This window comes from Poecilia formosa, unplaced genomic scaffold, assembly GCF_000485575.1.
Source record: "Poecilia formosa unplaced genomic scaffold, Poecilia_formosa-5.1.2 Scaffold253, whole genome shotgun sequence".
In the NCBI taxonomy this organism is placed as follows: domain Eukaryota; kingdom Metazoa; phylum Chordata; class Actinopteri; order Cyprinodontiformes; family Poeciliidae; genus Poecilia; species Poecilia formosa.
Window position 1 is genome coordinate 751,865 of NW_006800192.1, and position 20,945 is coordinate 772,809.

The 20,945-nt window shown below is 38.4% G+C and overlaps 1 protein-coding gene across 4 annotated transcripts in view; it reads left to right on the plus strand.

Annotated features, from left to right (window-relative positions):
* Positions 1–4,490: 4,490 nt before the first annotated feature.
* fhod3b (formin homology 2 domain containing 3b) overlaps positions 4,491–20,945 on the plus strand; it is a 91,586-nt gene continuing 75,131 nt past the window's right edge. For all 4 annotated transcript variants that reach the window (XM_016680688.1, XM_016680689.1, XM_007570005.2 and 1 more), the window contains exons 1-2: positions 4,491–5,062; positions 11,759–11,865. In XM_016680688.1, the coding sequence (XP_016536174.1) occupies positions 4,898–5,062; positions 11,759–11,865 (272 nt within the window). In that variant the 5' untranslated portion in view covers positions 4,491–4,897. The remainder of the gene's footprint in view (positions 5,063–11,758; positions 11,866–20,945) is intronic.

Below are 20,945 nucleotides of genomic sequence, written 5' to 3' on the forward strand. Positions count from 1 at the left end.
AAATAATAATGTCTGGTTTGCCACATTATTAGGTGTGTGACAGGCAGATAGCCCACTGCTGGTCAACTGTTTGGACATTAATACTCCCAGGTCTATTATGGAGCAAAGACTGTAAATTTCATCAGCACTACTTTACCCAAAGTCAGCAAGGTCCATTGCAACAAACATTTTTATGACCTTTTGAACTGTTTGTTTTGAGTAGGAAGTTGATGAATCTGTACATAAATGCAAAGTGCATGTCATGTGTCACTGATGCTGAGATTTGTGTGTGTTGTGGATTACTGCTTCAGCCAACTAAAAATGCCCCAGGAAGGAGAGCAGCACATGTTGTAAATGCAGTCATGGTGGAAATGATTTCTTCTTCCAAAAAGCAATAAAAATCCTAAAATCTTTCAAATATTCTTCTAATGCCGACCGCGGTGTCAAGCAGATATACCACTGTAACTGTAATTGTATACAAAGTCGTGCAAGGTGTGTTAAAAACTGGAATGAATTAAATATGTAACTCTGAACTTCCATTGTATATCTGAGAATGAATGCTATGATGAATGCTCCTACCGCTCCCAAAACAACACAATAAGCAAATACCCACCAGAGAGGTCCTAATGTTTTCTTAACAGCGATTTGGAGAAACGTATCGAGAGACTTAGCCTGCCAGGAGTTTCTCACTGTGTAACCAGTAGCTCTCTTTTTGTGTTATCTGGTTTATAAAGGTAAATTCTTCCTTCGCTACAAAACTGCATATTGCTGCATTCACTTCAGCATTTACTCAGTTTTGCTGCCTCGTATCTGTTGTTTTGGTTCAAGAAATGTGAGTTATAGTGTATCCACGGTTTGAGTCCATACATACAAAACAAATGCACATAAATGTAAGACTTTGATCATTGTCTACTCAAGCAAATAATAAAAAGCATCTCACAGACCAGTGAAAAGTTTCAAAAATACCAAATGGTCTGGTTAGGGAAAAGGCTTGACTGTGAGTTTTCTTCAAATCATGCAATACTTTGTTTTACACTTTACCTGTTTTGAGGAGCTGTTAGCTTAACTCTTCCATGAGAACTGATTTTTCAGTTTTCTTACTGATCGCTCTGATCTGATGTAACAGCAGGTTACATTCTGACTACTTATAACCACCACACACAACCACGCTTCTTCAAAAATACAGACCTAACACTTCAAATCACATCTAATTTTCGGGAAAAGCACACAGAGTGTAGGCTGCATTGTTACCTTTGCTTTGATGTTACACTTGGTTCTGGTTATCACTTTTCGATGGTGTTTCTTGTGCCATGTGTCCTACATTAGGATGCTTGTCTTTTCCCGAGAGTTGGAATTCAAGCTGTAGTAGTTTGAAAGGCTTAATAACACCGCAGTGTTCAAGTGCACCATTGTATGAAAGTGCCAGAAAAGCAGAACAGGCAGAGGGACAACAAAGGCAGCCAGCATATTCCACAGCACGTGACGCTCTGGGGACAATATCGCCGTCCGTCCACAACACGCACAAAAAGGACAACTACGTACCTGCGTGTGATTCAGAATGCACACATGCTCTGGGAAGAACATGCATGCACCCTCAGTGACATGCATTCCCACTGCTCATATACCCACATGAACTGTTGACATGCGACACAAAAGTTACATTAAGGGTTCATCAGGCAACATTGCATCACTCTTAGGTCCACAGGTGGGAAACTAACAAGCAGCTAAAGTCATAAAACAGCCAAAGCTTTAGGTGATTGAAAGGGATCGAGAAGATGACGTGTGAAGGTAATACATGATATGATTAGGTCAAATAAAAGACAGAGACATGCTTTTATGACTGAAAACAATAATCAATTGTGTTCAGTAAATCTTTTCAGTAAAATTTAAAGGATGTAGAAAGAGCATGTTAGTACAATCTTGTGATTTAAATTGTAATAATCATTATCATTATTTGGCTTTTCCATGCTATGTAAACCAAAAAAAAAAAAAAAAATGCTAACCAAAGCAACTTTTAAGACAGACCCAGAGTATTTGGTATCCAATGCATTCATAAATTGTTCTGTAGATTCAATTATTTACTTTCTCAGTCTAAAAATGTGTTGATTTTTTTTTTTTTTGAAATCATGGAAATAAAAAACACACATAACACCCAAAAGAACTTAGTGAAATTCTGACTATATTATAAAAAATACTTACTTTGAAATGGCACATTGTGACACATTTTGGATAACATGTCACCTAAATGAAATAAACAATTGAACAAAATTGCTCACGTTAAAACAACTTAGAATACCTACAAACTTAAATACATCTCAATATAAAGAAATCACAAAACATGATTATATTCAACAAGCATTTTGTTTTCTTTATGATGTGATCTGGTTTGTTAGTTTGTGATGTAACCTACTTAAGCGTAAACAATTAATATTATGACCTGTGTAGACATGTGAAACTTAGAGTAGAACACATCAACAGTTTTCTGAACCAAATCTTCAGCTCATTCTGAATGTTTATGTCAAATTTGTCATCAAAATAAGTCAAGTAAAAGTGTGTTGTAGAGGGATCATTTTAATTTAATTTTAGTTCTGTCTTAAATTATTATTTTTTTATGTAATGAATATCTAAATGTTGTTGTTTTTATTTGGTGTTGTGAGTACAGGCAGCTACTGAATAAGACATAAACAATAAGTGCTTTAAGCATTTTGTTGCACTGATGTGTTACTGTTATCTTAGAAAGCATCTCTGTAAGCCAATGTGAGGAACAGCATGATGTTCTGGTGATAACAAATCCAACAACAGCATGGGATAAAGACTGAAACTGTGATAATGTGTCAATATTTTATTTCTCACAATATCCTGTTTTACCTCACTGTTACCTGCACACAACCACAAAGAGATTAGATTTACAAATTGCGTTGTATTTCATGCAAACCCCATCAGCTCTTTAACAGTGTGATGAAAACCCACAGTGACACCTGCTGGACAGATGGAATATGACCTCACATTTGAGCTCCAGGGTTGAATTCCTTTTGCTTCAGTATTTAACACGTCACTTTAAATAACTTAGATTAATTGTTTATGATCCATGTCAAACTAATATAAAAAAAAATACACACACTCATATCAGTATTTTTTTTTTTCTTTGAAATAACTTTGGATCATGTCTGGCAACAATAAATGTGTTTCATTTCCTGGCTCTCTTCACCCAACAAGTGATTACCATCCATTGATATTGCTCCATGTAATCAATAATAGCAAACAGACACTATAAAAAGCTTTTTAAAAAGTAATAAAAATGAGGCATGCATTGTCTCTTCTAATCTCAAAAGCACAGTTGCGGCATTCTTTCAAAAGTACTGTATGAATAAAAGACTTTTGCAAAACTTATAAACAAGAACAGAGGTGCCGTGTTGAACACAACTGCATCAAATTTCAGCATTCAGTCATTCAAGTCTTATGATTCCTGGAAAAGAATATTTGAGTTACCTGTGTTGGAGAATGGTAATACAGTACTTCCCGTCTGGACATGGATATCCGTGAACAAGATGATTTAAATCATCACTCTGAAAAGTACAAGTAAACCACAAATGAAAGCCAAAATATTACTGTTATTTGTTGTCTTTCAGGTTTATTCCACCATATAGCATCACATTCCTTGGGTGTTTTGATGTTTGTGTTCTGACCAACAGAACAAATGGTATATTCTGTACATCTTGGCACATATTCAATATATGATCATTATTGTTTCTAAGGTGTTGCCATATTAGTTTCCTTACTCTCTATACATGAAAAACAGAAAGAGACTTACTCACAAGGTTCGGCATCTGCGATTACAATAAAGGTGGTTGTGCAAAGCATTGACCTTTGAATTCTCTGGAAATTAACAAACATATACATGTCACACTTTTAAATTTATTGTTTGCAAAAGACTTTCAAAAGTATTTATCATCAGCATGATCAGTTACTGCTGACAGTCCCTAAAACTACTGCTGATGATGAGCTGACAGAGCATTTGCTGTTGTTGCTCCGAAGTTATGGAACAAGTTACCCTTCAGTGTCAGACAGGCCTCCTCTCTTTCTGTTTTTAAATCTCTTTTAAAATCACACTTTTAATCCTCCGATTCCAACACACTGTGATCTTGTCTTGTATGGCACCTCAAAATACAAGGTCTGGTCATTCTTTAGTGTCATTTCCTGTAAAGCACTTTAAATTACCTCTTGCATTATGAATGGTGCTGTGCAAGCAGACTTGGCTTGCATTCCTTTTAAATAGAATTTAGAAATTGGTGGATGTAAGTGTTTGAAATGTCTAATTCTGTATGTAATAAATATCTATATAAAACAAAATATGCGATATATTATATTAATTGACATTTTATATTTAGAATGTTTTGCTACGGAACATTCTTATTCAAATCAACTGCAACGTCGATATTTCTTTTTTTGCACTTTTTATTTTAGCCACTAGAGGTCACGGTTGCGCCTGTAACATGAGCTGTTAAGGGTCCGCCGGCTGAGGTCCGACTGCTGAATCCCTCTAGCAGAGTTTATGCATCGCTCTCGCAGACCAGACACCAAGTGCAGCAGTCCCGTCCGAACACCGCAATGTCCTTGGACACTGTCGCTCCATCCGCCTCGGCAGCGCTCTGACCAGTCCGGTCTCCCAGTGACTTATCCCGGGAACAAATATTGCGGCAGCCCCATCTGCGCAGTGTGAAACTCATGGGGAAGCTCCAAGGATAACAGGGTGCGGGAGATCGCCACTGCAGAGAACCTGCCGGTAGTTCGCAGCCCCCGCAGCAGCAGCAGCAGCGGGGGGAGGAGAAGGAGAAAGAGGAGGGTTGCGCTGGTGTCAGAGGTTTCAGCGTCGCATCCACTATTCTGATCACTTCATATCACCTTGAATGGATACATCATGGCTACGCTTACATGCAGGGTGCAGTTCTTAGATGACACCGACCCTTTCAACAGCACCAATTTCCCAGAGCCTACCAGACCGCCTCTGTACACCTTTAGGGAAGATATTCCTCTGATCAATCAGATAGCTGGAGTCCACAGGCTGCTGAAAGCACCACACAAGGTATGTTTGCAAACATTTATTGCTTCTGTTGTTATTATTCAATGAGCTGAGCAACACTTTAACACTCTTACTTAAACTAACAATTGCCCTAAGGGTGTTGATGGGGTTACTAGGTTACCAACCCAAGCTGGATCATTGAGCAAGTGACCTGGTGCAGAAATGCTAATGGATCCAAACAGTGGTTACCTTAGTTACCCTCAGTGATGCACGAATGAAAACCCCTTACTCTTTCTGAAGGGTTGTTGGTAATGAATTAATTTTGAACATGTAAAACAACAAAGTTTATGACATATGTATTTTTTATAGACTTAGTGACATTTTGTGTTGAATACAAAAAAATGCAAACCTGTAAGGAAAGGGACTCGTTCAGTACCTTGCTCAAATATTCACCCTCTGACAGAACCGACAGGAAATACTGCACCATGGTGAAGTAGAAAATAAATGCTTTTCAACTTTCCTCACAAATCAAAAGTGTGAATTGGATTTGTATTTGAACAGCTTCTCTATCCCTGAAGCACCCCTAAGACATGATGCTTTCACTGCTGTGAATCAGCAAAGGGATGATGTATTCAGGGTGACATGTGCCATGTTGATTTTCCTCCAGACTTCACTTTTTGCATGTAGGACAAAAAAGTTGAACTTTAATCCTCATCTGACCAGAATATGTTCTTCCTTATGTTTGGTGTGTTTCCTAAATTCTTTGTGGCAAACTGCTGACAAGACTATTGATTGGTTTCCTTTGGCCTTCCTCAATGAAGGCCAAATTCATGGGGTGCCTGACCAATAGTTGATCTGTCAATGAAGTGTTCGACCAGAGCTGTGGATCTCTTCAGCTCTTCCCAAGTTACCATGTACCTCTTGACTTCTTCTTTGATTGGTGTTCCTTTTGGCCAGGATGGAGGTTTAGACTTAGGCGAGTTACCAAGTTTCCTCCACAACTTTCTCCTTGACCTGTCAAGGAGAACATCAAAGTACCACTGGTCCTTTTGGTACTTTAATGTTCTCTAACAAAACCCTGAGACTTTCTGTTATTGAACTTACACTCATGGGGGACTCGTTTACCAGTGTTACTTACATGAATTCGTAGAACTGAAATGCAAACTTTTTAGAAACTTTACCAACATGTTACATGACAAAATGTAAAAAAAAAAAAACAAGAACAAACTTCACAGCTCCTGTGATTTCCTTGTCAGATTGATGAACAATCTGCTTTCAGCATATCTTCAGGATCAAGGTGATGCTTGCCACATTATTTATCTTGCAACAGCTTGGTTTTTCCTCTGTTGATAATATTATAGCCATTTTTAAATAGCTTGAAGTCACCTAAATGTTTTAGTTTTGAATGGTGCAGTTGTTTTGATCAGAAAAAACCAACAAGAATAGCTCCATTTATTTCTATTTGTTTTTCTTCCAATATCTTTTGAAGGCTTCCTAACGTCGAAATCTTTAGAAATGTTTGTTTTGGCCTTCCAGTTTGACCATGCGGACTCAAATACACTGGAAAAAATATCACCTTCTCACCTTTCAAAGTCAAGTGAAACATAGTTGCGTAACCCATCATACTTTAATGCGCTTTTATCTTTGTTTAATAGGGATGTCACATACCTCAAAATTTATTTTGGGTCTTTCATTGTCCTGTCAGATCTGTGTTATTGCAGATTGTTTACACAGAGTTGGGGACATGGAAGCTTTTGGGTGGTTGTAGATTACCACAGGCTTGCTTCACATTCAGACGCCAGCTCGCTTCCATTGACAGGATGTGACAGAGAAACTTTGAAGTGTTTCAGATGGAAGGTAGCAGTGAAAAAAACAAGCAAAAAAAAAAAACAAAACACTGATGTACTAAAAAATGAGCCCAGTCTTTGTTTTCAGTCCATTGGCATTTCTGCTTGGGTGTAATTTTGTTCACTTTATCTCAGCAACAACGATGGTGTCACAGTATGCAGCAAGTTGTTCTGCGATTTACATTCTTTAAAGAATTTGTTTTAAGAGTGACCCTGTAAATGGCTCAGGCAACAAGCCTTGAGCCCCGGAGCTCAGAGGTCAATCTGATATAAATAGTGTGCTGTTCACACATGGTGTCCAGGGATCCAGGCAGCTTGCATGTGCTTTTTCTGAGCTGTGGTCGTCAGTTCCTAAAGCTGAAGTCTGGAGATCTGCGCATGGGTGTAGTTGACCCTGCATTAAATTGGACTGTGCTACTGATAGAGTAGCACCTGGGAAGAAGAAAGGTTTAAAGTCAACGTGTAGGGTGTAGAGTGTGTGGTCTTGCCGTGGCATTTTTTTCTACAAATAAAAACAGGGCGACAGTAGCCTAGGAGGTAGGAGTTCATCTGTGTAACCCTTGGGCAAAACACCTCACCCACCTTCCCTGCTGGTGCTGGTCAGAGGGCCTGGTGGCGCCGATTGAATAGCAACCTTGCTTCTGTCAGACTGCCGTAGGGTAGCTATGACTACAAGGTAGCTTTCCACCATCAGTGTGTGAAAGAATGGGGGAATGACCAAAGTAGTGTTTAAGAAGTCTTCTGACTTGATAAAGCGCTTTACAAATGTAGGTCATAAAGACACAGTATGTTCTCCAGAAAGTGTGTAAAGTGTGTGTCCTGAGCTATAATTTATCCTTTTTTTTGGCATTTACAGCAAAGTCCAACCTTTTGAACTCTTCCATATTTTGTCATGGCATAACAAAATGCATGTCATGACACATGCATAAGTCTCATTATGCATGTGCTCCATTTTTATGCGACACATAAAAAAAATGACACTTTATGTTCTGCATAAAGTCTTATTTTTTGAGACTTACATAGTGATGATATACATAGTGCTCATTACTGAGAAGTGGAAGACAATGTGGTGCATGGTTTTCACAATCTTGTTCAAATTAAACCTAAAAAATGTGGCTTCCATGCATTTTTTATTAAATTTTACTGTCACACTCCTTAGTAAAAATCAGAATAACCAGCCTCCTTAAGAAGTTAACACCTCTGCGTAGCTTAATTTTAGCATAAAAACTGTTGTTCTGTGAAGGCCTCAGGAGGTTGTGAACAAACAGCATCTAGGATAACTTTGGAGGAGATGCAATGATCCACAACTCAGGTGCAAGAATTGTTTCACACCTATCGGCGTCACAGGGAAGGAATGCGCTTAATGTTTGCTAGCACGCATCTGTAAATCAAAGCTCCGCCATACCGCTTCTGGTCAGCTGCTGTATGATTCCAATTCTGGACTGTGACTTTACCAATTTAAACTTCAGAGACAATTGTTTTTCTGCATTTTTTTCTGGCCCCATAATGAGAAGCTGTGTTAAATGAGACGTTATGTAAAACACTTTAAAATACAGGTTCCTCCTTTGAATTGCTGTTCTCATTGTCATGCGGCGCTGAGGTTTTTCTCCTCCATGCATTTTGAGGAGCTGTCGCAGCAGAAGGCCCCTTTCAAAAGAATGCATTGTCCAACACTGTGCCTGACAGAAACTTCAGATTACTGTTGTGGTTTCTCATTCGTCCATCAGGTGTGCTTTGGTGTCACGTGGCTTCACAAGAAGACCCCAAGGTGGCTTCATCAAAAGCTTTATGAAGGAGATTTCTGGATTTCATCTGGTGTGATGTAGAGTTTATTGCACTTTGCAAACACAGATGTGCGAGGTAGCCACTACAGAGGCAGTACATGGAATAAATATGCAGGAGTGTGCATGCAGTGTGTTTAGTCGACGCTGTTTGCTTCTAGATTTCTCTCCTTGCTTGAATAAAAGAAGCTGGAGTGTGATAGAAGCTTTAAATTGGAAATTGCATGGTGTTTATTTTTAGTCATTTTTCCCTGCACTGCCTCCCTGGTCAGTGGACCACAGCATGGCTGTTGAAGGGAGAGGCCAGACCTCAGTGCGAGCAGAGCGCTTGCGGTTGCTTCTCTGGACTTGGCCATCGCAGTGCTACTGTGGGTTCAAGTCCTGGGCAGGAGACAGCCAAACAAGTCCCTGCTTCTGATAAGTTGTGACCTGCATTCCTTCCGATTCTTGGATTAGGGACAATTAAGCGCACCACCCTGGCCTTGCATTACTTGTGTACCAATAGCTGTGATGTGTAATCCAGGTTGATTCTGTAATGAGGAATATAAGGGAGTTAAGAGTGGAAGTGAAAGTGTGGATACATAGAGAAACAGAAAGCTCTGAGTTTGCCTCTTTGCTTTTTGTCGGTCTGCTAGTCATTTATTGGTTCCACAGTTGGCTAATTATTGGTTACAGCTGCAGGACTGATTCTGTGCTTTGTCTATTTAAGGTAATGCAGAGTGAAAAAACAGGCAGCAAAGATTTTGCTCTTGTTTTCTGTTCGGTTCATTGAGTTCTTGGAGTGTAATGTACAGGTAAAGGGGATAAAGACCTGGATTCAATAAAATACAACAATGTTTCTTTGGTAGTTCAGTATGGGGTAATGGGAATTAGTTTCTTATTTTTCGCATTGCATTTTATATTAATGCCACTGTAGAAAACCAAAGTCATAAATTTAGCAGGTTTATTTTGAATGCTTTATGCTTGGATTCCCTCTAATGTCCTATAATCTTACATCCTTTGCTCTGCTGGGCTTTTTTTTTTCCTCTTTTCTTTCTGTCTCCCTGTGTCTTTCTATCTCTTACGAATTTCTTTAAAGTTATTTTTTTCCGTTGCATCATCTTTGGGAAAAGTTGGCTTTCGTACTTTTTGCTGCTCATTTATTTCTTAAATAAAAATAAAGAGCAGATAAATTATTGTTTTGAATCCTGCTCAGCATTTGCAATAACTGGCTTTTGCCAGTTATTGCAGCAGAATAAAATCATAGATAGTAAAGTATTTAGCTATGAATTGATTATTCCATATGCTACAAACACAAATCCTGTTTTAAGCCAAACATGCCCTTTATCCGATAGTTTTCTTCCAATCATTAGTGACCTTACTAGGGTTACTAAGTTACACCTCTGAGAGACATACAACCGTAGAAAAGCTTTAACACCAATTCCAACTATGCTACCTGTTTTTGTAGTTTTGCAAATATGAATGGTTTATGTTCATTATTGTCACTATACAAAATATTTTCATCAATTTTCCTGGCTTATTTCTTGTCTGGTCCTTTGAACACAGGACAGTTCCAGTTAAAGGTCCATTGTCTTTTAGAAGACTAAATATTTACATCTGTCATGTCTCTCAAACCATCAACTCTCCATTAGATAACATCCATGATGACTTGGTGATCCCAAGAACACAATATCCTTTTTATTTTTTTTATTGCTGGCTTTTGTTATCTTCCTGACTGTGTGCAATAGCTCAATAAATTTTATACAACCCTGTTTTTTTGTTTTTCTTCAAAAACTTTTTATTATCTCTCTGACTTCACATACAGGTGGGTGTAGGCAAGCAGTTATTTTTTAATCACTTCACATGAACATACATTTGACTTACTTACTTTTATGGCACGTTTTCTTGTCCTTCCTAAAGAGTGGCTTAGATAGATGGATGCATTAGCGTAAATAAATACGCTGAATGGATATTAAATGATTACTAAATGAAAGCTTCTATTCTCTATGTAATAAGATAATTTAATTTAAATTTTTCAAAAAATAGGCAACTGCACTAAAATATCTTTTTTTCGTTTTAAGGGTATTTTCACATCGTTATCTGCTGAACCAGTGAGTAGAGGGGGACTGCAGCTCTGAATCAGAAAAAAATGTCAGAAGGAGGGTTGGGGGGGATGGAGAGCTATCCCATCTGACCACATGTTTTGTCTCAGTTCCAAAATTTGACACAGTCTCAGAGTGCAGTAATGCAAACAGAGTGGCTGAACACTTCAAAGCCATAAAGTCTCTTCCTCTGTTGCTCCATCATGTTTAATGAAGTTACTGTCATATACAGAATGAAGGAAGGAAGTGGCAGTGCATCAGTCTGGGAGTAAATGGACTGCTGTGAGAAATCCTACATGTTACGTATTTACTGCACATGTTGCTCGTTACAAATAAAGATGTTGGAAGATTTGCCTCCCAAATCTCTCCTCCTTTGTGTTTCATTACGGAGCAGAGCGAACAGATCTGCCCGTACCACATGTTGTTTTAGACACCCAGAGTGTTAGTGGAGTGGAGCGGTGCCAAGTCTCTGCTCCTGAAATCAAATGTTTGGACTCTTTTAATGGTATTTGTTTTCCTGCGTCCTTGCTTCGCTGCCGGAGCCGGGGTCCTGCGGAGCCGACAGACCTCCAATATAAATAGGTTAATATCTTCAATTTTAGAGGTCAAGCAGACAAGTGAACAGACGCTCTCATTCTTCATCTCCTTGACCCGAGTCGGGTGATGACAACCTTTAAGGACCAGACGAATTATGCCCTCACTGTGAAATCATCGCGCTCGATGATAGTTTGTCGGACATGGCGGGGGATGGAGCAGAGAGATAAGAGACAGCAGACAGAAAAGCAGCTCTGACTCTTCATAGCTTTACTGTGTTTATCGCCGAAGAGCTGATAAAAGAACTGTCTTGTCTTGTCTTATTGTAAGTACAGTGTTAATGTAATACACTCTTTCAGTTTAGCTTTCTTTGGATTTTGGTGTCATGTTTTACCTAATGAGAATGGATCAAAACTGCATTGGTTAAATCTAACCTCTTTATGTATGTGTGCGTGTGTGTGTGCGTGTGTGTGCGCGTGTGTGTGTGTGTGTGTGTGTGTGTGGTTGCATGCTTAGCCGGATGACTGCGCCCTCCAGCTGTCCCATAATGGAAGCTATTTGGATTTGGAGTCTACCCTGGCAGAGCAGAAGGATGAACTGGAGGGATTTCAGGAGGATGGAGGGTAAGATAACAATCGCATCCTTCTCTGTCTGTTGCTTAACTTTTTCCTTTGCTATCGCCAAAACATGGAAACACCAAAGAGAATAAAAAAAGAAGAAGAAGAAGAAGAAAGAGTCTGTAAACAGCACACAGAATGAGAGACACTCATTCCATTACTGGCCTGAAGTTATACACTAAAATAAACTTGAACACTGCAGTAAAAAAAAAAAAAAGTTGGTCGTATACTCCTTCCACTTCAAAAGCTCTGTGTCGGACAGATGCCAGACAAAGCTGAAAATACAAGAGTTTCTGGCCCTACCGAGCAGGTGGATACAGTAATATACATTACACGCCAGATTCTGATTTTCCCGGAATCAATTGTTCATGCTTTAAATTAGCTGTCAACCCAGAGAAATACATATATATAAAAAATGACTCAAAAGTAACTTACTTACAAGTGCTGATTACAGGAGTCTGGCTTTAAAAACAACCCAAATATCTCCCAGCTTTTACAGTCAAACATAATCACTACAATATGATTACTGTTTAAGAGAGAGAGAGAGAGAGACTGCAATTCAGGTCTGATAAGAAGGAACTGCTCTAGTTGGTTATAAGGATATACGTTAATGTCTTTCTTGCTGTATTTCTGTGGCTAATCTGATCCAATTACAGTGATTGGAATGATAATAAAAGCTAACTGGATTAATTACTCAAAAATTCATTTTCCAGGCATTAGCTGAATGAGTTCTGCTTCCCACTCATGCAAGGGCATTAGATTTTTCTTTCTTTTTTTTTTTTTTAAAGTCAAGGTCTAAACGTCTTTAATGGCTCCACCCTTTTACAAGTAAAAGCCTGCTTAAATTCAGAATGCCTTCTTGACTCTGAAAATCAACGAGACACTATTTTAACCCCCAGAAGCTGTTTTGAATTATAGTTAGGAACAGTGCTTCTTGCTAAAAAAGTTCAGTGCAATTAGATCTGATAGCAAGTTGAATTTAAATCTCCCACTTCACACCATCATCTCTTCAACCCTGAGGAGAAGAGCAGTAGTTGCCTAAAATCAGTGGTGACCTCAAAATTGTCGTGGATGCTTATTTATGTTCTAGTGTCCAGATTTGTTTGACTAAAAAGTGAAAAAAGCAAACTTCCTCAAAGTGGGGCTCAAAACATGAGTATATTGAGAAAGAGTGGTTTCATATATAGTTCTCACAGACAAGAAGAACGCAGGACATCTGTTATTTATAGTGTGAAATTAAACCACAGCTTTCTTTTCAGTTCAGTATAGTTTAACTGCAATGTTATGGCTCTGTGTGTCCCAAAACCGGTATGAACACAGGTATGTTCTTGTTTTCGGAGTTCAAATGGCATGCTTTCATAGATATGGGAAAGCGTATACAGTCTGAAGTCATTTTACTAATGTTGAGATACATATGCAGATGCATATCTGCCTTGTATGTTTATGGTGGAAGAAGACTGGACGCCAAAGGTATATTGTGCTCCAGATTGTCTTTTCATGAATTTCTTATCGTAGTCTGCATGGTCTGATAATCAACGTGGCGACGCTGCAACCGATTAGCTAGATATTTTGCAACATTAATCTCACAACTCTCATATGCATGCTTTGCAAGAGCTTTTACAAATCTGCTTCGCAAATGTTATATAAATGACAAAAAAAAAATAATAATAAATCATTCAGTCACATTCAACACTATAAAGATACTCAGTTTATGATGATTGAGAGTTACTTACCTTGGGAGAGCATTGCATATGATTGAAACTGAAAATGAAACTGATAGCAAGGCCAACTGTCAGAATAAGTCATCATCTGATCACTACTTCAAGAGGACATTGAAATTTCAATCCCAGATGGCCTGCTGATCTTCAAATCTTCAAACAAACAAGATGGTAACATCTTGACAAAATTAAGGTAACACTGATGCTGTCGAGTGGTTTGAATTCGAAAAGGCAGCGCATCGAAAGCAATGCAGACTTAAAAGATGTGACAGTATTTGTTTCCTAAAATTCCCAGCATACATGTCAGGTTAGGAAACCGTGTGACAGCAGCTCTTGCATCTTTTTGCTACATACCAAAGGTCTAACTTTTTCCACGTCTTTTATAGCGCTTGGCGTCCTTTATCGTGTGGCAGCAGTGACGTATTCTAAACCACGTAGGTTGTTGGTTTGTCTTATGAGTAATTATTCTGATCTCTTTTACATTGACATTTTTTTCATTAGATCACTGAGGTACACGCAGTTCTACACTTCAGCTGTAGCAAGCTCCTAATATTTTCCTTTGCTGAAAAGTCTGCCTGATACAAAAAAAAACCCTACACTTTGCATTAACATGACTCCTGGGGACAGACGACGAAACTGAGATTCTAAATTGTGTTAGTTTAATTTCAGTTTCATGCACTTTGTTTGGCCTTTCACTTTATTGACTCCATATGTTTTACGTGAACGGTAGAGCATGCTAGGTATATGCTCTGCCCACTTTAGATGTTCACAAACCAAAGGCTGGCATGAAAGTTCCTGGTTAGCCGTACCGCAAACATGTATGGATTTATTTGTCTAACTTGGAATTCATAAGCGGCTCCCAGCCCTGGTGTTTCTGTTGGACATGGAGAGTGCCGTCCGTTCCCAGTTCCAGCTGAAATTGTTGGGAGCTTATGGGGAGGTTACAGAGAGCTGTGAGGTTAAAGCGGTCCACTTCTTCTCGCGTCAAAGGCCGAGGCTGCCAGGGATTGTGTCATGCCAGCTGGCATGAGGTGGTAGTATGGATGTAGGTCATTAAATCAGAGGAGGCTGGGGGTAAAGGTGGTTGGCCAATTATTTAGTAAAAAATAATGGTTAGTTCTGCTTACTGTTTTTTTTTATGGTGGTAATGTGCCCGGGAATTTACCTCCTGCAGTTCAGCACACTTTGATCTCATGATAATAATGCCAAACTGGTGTAATAAAACACTTCACCTTCATTTTCTCATTTTTTTATTAACTCTTTCTGTTTTGCAGTCACTCAGAATGTCAGAAAATATTCAAAGAGTATGTTAAAAAGTGAACTGTAAAGCAACCAGCTTCACTAACCTAAGCAAAACTATGTCATTATTCTTTTCCCCCTAGTTATCTACCAACTGAAAACATTCCTGAACCTTCCTGATTATTGGTAATTGGATCCATGTGTAATTGATATTAACGACAGGTTACATTCCTGAGGCGCCTGTGTCATACTTAGTGTCTTTACAATCAGATTAAAGTATGATCCTCTGACAGAGGGCTGCAGAGCCAGGAGATATCCATGTCATGGTAGCTTAAGGGCCTTAATCACTTCCACACCATGTTATGTAGCTTGGCTACAGAAAGTTGTGACTTGTACATTCACCCTCGCGCCTCATCACTGATGCAGCTTCTCTTCATGGTATTAACTGACTAGTTTGCCAAGACATGTGCTGAGGCAGTTGTCTTGTTATTGAGCGAGAGACTGAGTCAATGCATTTCCCGAACTCTTAAAGAAAATGCAGGTCGTATTTGCTTTAGTGAACATTTTATTTTATTTTTTTTTAAACTATCTTTCGATGCAGTTGAATTTTTTGGAGTATATTTCTACCAACTTTGCACATCTAGAGGCTTCTACTCATTTTTTTTTTTAGATTAAGTGGAGAGTGTCCAGGAACAACAGATTCTAAACTAAATTTAAGTATAGACTTTTATCCATCTCTTCTGTCACAATAACATGCTTTGATTTTAACTCTATGCTTTAGGGTTGTTTTTCTGTTGCTGTTCTGCAGTTTTATTTTGTATGTAGCTCTATCGTCCTATCAACTCTTACCCGACCATGTTGGACAAATACACCACCACATCCTGGTGTTTCCGCTTCCTTGTGTCACCTTAATGATGGTGTGTTTGATTTATCTGTGTTTGATTCAGCTATGGAACTGTGCAACTCCTCCAAAGAAACCATGGGTGCGCTTCTCTAGCGCTCTCCTTGCCTACTCTTTGGGTTTAGGGATCCATGCGTTATTCGGTTTGCTGTGAAAACATACCTAATTTATTCAGATTGAACAGTGATCTGCTGATCTATCCCAACGCTTGACACATTCTTATATAACTTAAACTTCTGCACCACTTTCTCTGCGTCATCTCTGGTGTATTCCTTGACCTTCCTAATGCTGTTTTTTTTCTAAATGCTGAGCTTTGATTACGCCGAGGTGGATTCTACTTACAAATAAAGGACTTCTGAAGGCAATTGGTTTCATTATAGTTTATTTAGGGGCATGCCACATTTTTCACATTTTCCTTTTCATCATTATGCTCCACTTCTCTTGATCTATCACATATGCTACAAATAAAATACATTAAAGTTCATTGCTACATGACGATGCAGACAAGCTCAAAGGGTAAAAATACTTTTGCATGTCAGTGCCTCTGAGACATTTATAAAGTTTTATTTCTTCTGAAGGACAAACTAGGCAGCTGGAGTACTTCCAGTGTAACTGGCCATGATGATGTTGATTAACTCTTGAAACTGAACTAATGTTGAGATACGTTCAAGGATTTTGCTTACATATGTGACATTGATTGGCGGGTTATTTGTTAAGTTTTAAGTCCTTAAGGAAAGACTCCACTCCCTCGATTGTCCTCAGAAGATCAGAGCAGTTAGTGACTCCATAATTGATTTGGCATGGGATTTTTTTTATTTTTTTTTTATTTTGGTGCAGTGCGTGTGCAGTCCAGCTTATAGCAATTCACTGGTGCGCGTAATTCAAACGCAAAAGCCAACAATTTTATGCTGAAAATGCTTTTCTTAGTTTTATTGCCTGTTTTTTGATGTGTTTGACAAGCGTTTAAAAGGCAGGCATATTAAAATCTGACTGTTTGAGCTCTGCAGGCCTCAAGTATTCAGTTTCTCATTATATCCGTTCATTTCTCATAGGAGAGCTCTGCTTTCGCTTTTTTCCAACAATTTTTTTTTTCTGACCGACTTGGACATTACTCTCAGCACACACAGGATTTTCATTTAAGGGAGAAATGTGCATCTGAAAATAAGCAGAGAATTTGTCAAACAATCTTTCAACTAAGCTTTACGCAGAGAGTTGAAGCACTGTTATTTCACTTTCTGTGTTTTGTAGTTAAGGAATATTGCTGACAATATAAAGCAGTCTGATAAATACCTTCTTTTTTTTCCCCGTGCATGTATAAATGTTACCAAAGCATAAAGATGGGTCAGACTTATAAATTAGAACTTAACCAGACTAGATCAGACGCTGGTGGTTCATCTGTGGACACGGATGCAGGAGTTTCTTTGGTAAGAAATGCTGAGTCAGTAGACCACTGTGGGGCCTTCTTGTCTCGCATTAATTGGTCTTTGAGGGGGAAGATCTGGCTTAACTGCAGTCCAAGAGTGTGTGTTCACTTTCTAGGTGCACATTTTGTGTTTCATAAACAGGACCAGTAATGCTCTCTTCGATAAAGCCAGAGAGTTTAGATTGGGCAGACATGCACATGTCCAGTCGGCGCTATAAACTTTACTAAAGATGCAACCCAGAAAGAAGTGAAGGAACCTAACAGAAAACAAAGCATGTTGGCCCAGTTTCTGTCTGTAGCAGTTGACTGACAAAGTAATTGACTATTTGAGGTAATTATTATTTTTTAAATGTAATCAAAACCTGGAATCAAGTGGTTATAAGGGTATCTCACCATTATAAGCTTGTCACATAGCCTTCTCTGAATAGAGATGGGGAACATAAGTATTATATATTTTTTTAAAAGTGTAATCAGATAATTGAACAAATAAATGTAAGTGGACCACTCAAGCCTTTAACTGGCAGAGATTTCTTTTGTCTCTCTCTTAGCAATATATCACGTAGATTTTATGACATTTATAGCAAACTAAAAAAAAAAAAAAAAAGTTGGTCCGTCACGTGTTTATAAAATGTGTCAACATTTGAATTTTTGGTAATGACAGCCAATCAGAGGTAAGCTGGCTTTGTTTTTTTTTTTTTTTTCTCTCTCTTAGCAATATATCACGTAGATTTTATGACATTTATAGCAAACTAAAAAAAAAAAAAAAAAAGTTGGTCCGTCACGTGTTTAAAAACAGTGGGAATTATGAATCTATTAACCCTTATATAAAATGTGTCAACATTTGAATTTTTGGTAATGACAGCCAATCAGATGTAAGCTGGCTTTGTTTTTTTTGTTTTTTTTTCATCACTGGCAATATGATTGGTTCATTCCTAATAGACTTGGGCTGATATAAGGTTCTTGCTGAATGATAACCTTAAGTAAATATATCGGGTTTCACAGTAAAATATTATTATCGGAAACATTTAAAAGTAAGCTTACAAAATGATGTTACCATTATGACAGAACATGGTTGTGCGAATTGACAGTCACTTTATTTAAAAATCACATTGTGCTAGTTCACGTACTCGTGACAACGTAGTATTATGCAGAAATGCTTACTACTCATCTTCTTCATCTACAGTGATTTGTGAATTATTGTTTTAGGTGATTCTGCAGACTCTTTCAGACAAGATTATACAACAAAGATTGTAACAAAGGCAATGTAATTTGTCATTGTCTTGGTTGATGCCTATATTGAGTGTAAATCATTGAGGAATGACATATTTCAGATGGTTATTAAAATGTTATTAGGAATTGTGTCTCAGAGGTTTCATTTGTTTAGATTGCTTATATAGCATCATGCCTATCCTATCTCTTATCATTCTGAAAAGTTGCATAGTGAGTTGTGCGAATATGAATCTGGAGGCCTCCCTGTACAACAGTGTTGAATTTTCATATTTATTTTCATTGGAGGTGTGCCTTAAAATCCCACTTATATTCTATGCATGTTTGGTTAATTTGATAATGAGAATGTCGGCCTGTGCAGCCTCAGGTCTTTGTTAAGCTTAGGTATCCCGTTGCAGAGAGAACGCAGGCATTTGAGACAAAATGGCTCTGGTTACCCGTTTACCTCGGTCGCATCACAGTGTATTACGTTCCTGTTTGCTGTCTCATCTCGCCGGGGAAGGCCTATGTTGACAGATGCTGCTCCTGTACTGCCTCTGCCTTTTGCAGGATGCTATATTTGAAAAATAGCGAGTATAGGTAGGCTTTCTCTGACACATAATCCCATTTTGTAAATAATACCAGAGCAGTTTAATGCTGATCAGTCGGGGGCACAAAATCTGTTTTCATCTGTCTTCCAACGCTGCCTGTTTGTGACACAGCATTAGTATGAGCTTCTTTCTTTGTTGCCAAGCCTTTTCTTTGACTGTCAAACCCACTCCTGGTCCAGGCTGCCGTTGGCTCTGAGCCAACCTGAACAACCACACAACCATAGAAGCCCATTTGTCAGTAGTGTGAAGGAGGGGGGTTGTTGTGCAGTCATACCTGCTGTGCTCTTGTCTGTGTTGGTGTCTAGCTGATTTGTTTGTGGTTTCTTTAGATATTTGGGAGGTTAAAAGCACAATATATCATCCAAAGAAACAACAGAGTGGACCTGAACAGCAAAATTCAAAGCCAACTATGGAGATCTGCTGAACTTAGATGCCAGTTTAGACATTAATCAATTAGACAATTCTGACTAATTTCCAATTTAGGCTTTTATAAACTTTTTTTCATAAGTAAAAAAAATTAAAAAAATCAACAATTTTTCTGAACTCAATCTCCCAAGTACTAGTTTAGTCTGAGTGTCAGTCGGCTTGTTTGCTTATAGAAAAAAGTCTAAATGGAAAAGTAATGAAAAAACAGGTTTATGTTGGTAAAGAGTAACTACATTGAAAGAAGAAAAAAATATATTCTCTGATTGTTTTGTAATTGGTCAAGCTAGAAATCGATTGATTTGGATTACCAATCAACTTCTTGATGCATCGTGAGCCGAAATAGAAGCATTTCAAACAATTAATAGCCTACCCTAGTAGCACAGAAAGACAAGAGATGTTGGAAAGTCATAAGTAATTGTCTTGTAAGTAAGGTGTCAAACATTAAAAAAAATAAATAAATAAGAGTGCCAACTTTATCCTTCAGCAGATTTTTCAGACTTCTGTTTATCCCACACAGCAGAGGAACCTCCTAAAATGGGAAGATTATCTCTTTTAAAGCAAAAATAACCTTCTAATGATAACCAAATTGAATCGAGGTTCTTTGTTGCTGTCTTTGTTTTGAATTCATTCAGCTATTGTAAGCAGCTGACAGGATGGTGATTGGTTCTTGGCACATTTCCATTTACACAGGGGGGGAGGAGATGACCTCCAAGTTGCTCCCGTCTTTTTTTTTCTGTTTTGGAAAGGAATTTTTCCCAGTTTGGTGTGTTGGTATGACCAAAATACAAATGTCGGGAGAAAAGATTTATGTCGCAGCTTTTAGAATATAAGCTGATTTAGAGATAAAATCAAACCATTTCCTGCATGCATATATATATATCTTTCAAGCCAGGAGTCTGCTGATTTCTGAGCTAAAGTTAAATCCTAAGTTCTCAGTATCAGTTTGACTAGCTAGATTTTTCCATGTATTTTTCCATGTTTTTGAGTTTGTAAGGCCCATTTTCCATTATTGTACAAGAACTTCAGGAGCTGTAGTGCATCATCAGAAGACACGAGAACGACACTAAACACATTTTGTTTTAGCCTTCTTCATGTTCTTACTAATCGTTAATATTAGGGGCCTAGGTGTCACATATGCTGGCTGTAAGTTTTGAATCCCTTGTAGCACGAATGAAAAGCAGGCATTTTCCACACAGCATATAGCGTAGCAAGTTTCTTTTTGATTAGGCTCTTAACCATCTCACAGTCCGAAGAGATGGGATTCATTGGAACTCTCAAGCTTTTTGTGTAGTGCTGGTGGGTCGCACTGACCCCGTGTGTGCTTTTACAAGGATTGTTTTTGTGTGGTTTGGGGAACCGACGGGCTAATGGGACACTTCCATCATTTTTCCCGTTGTCCGATCGCGAAATCTGCCATGGCCCTCCAAAGTGTCACTGCGGGAGAGTTAAATCTCTGCTCTTCCACTGATTTCATTGGGAAGATGCTGAAAATAGCCAGCTTAGAACGTTTTTCTATCAGCATCCACACTAAACGTTTTTTTTTTTTTTGGCCAGGTTGGTGT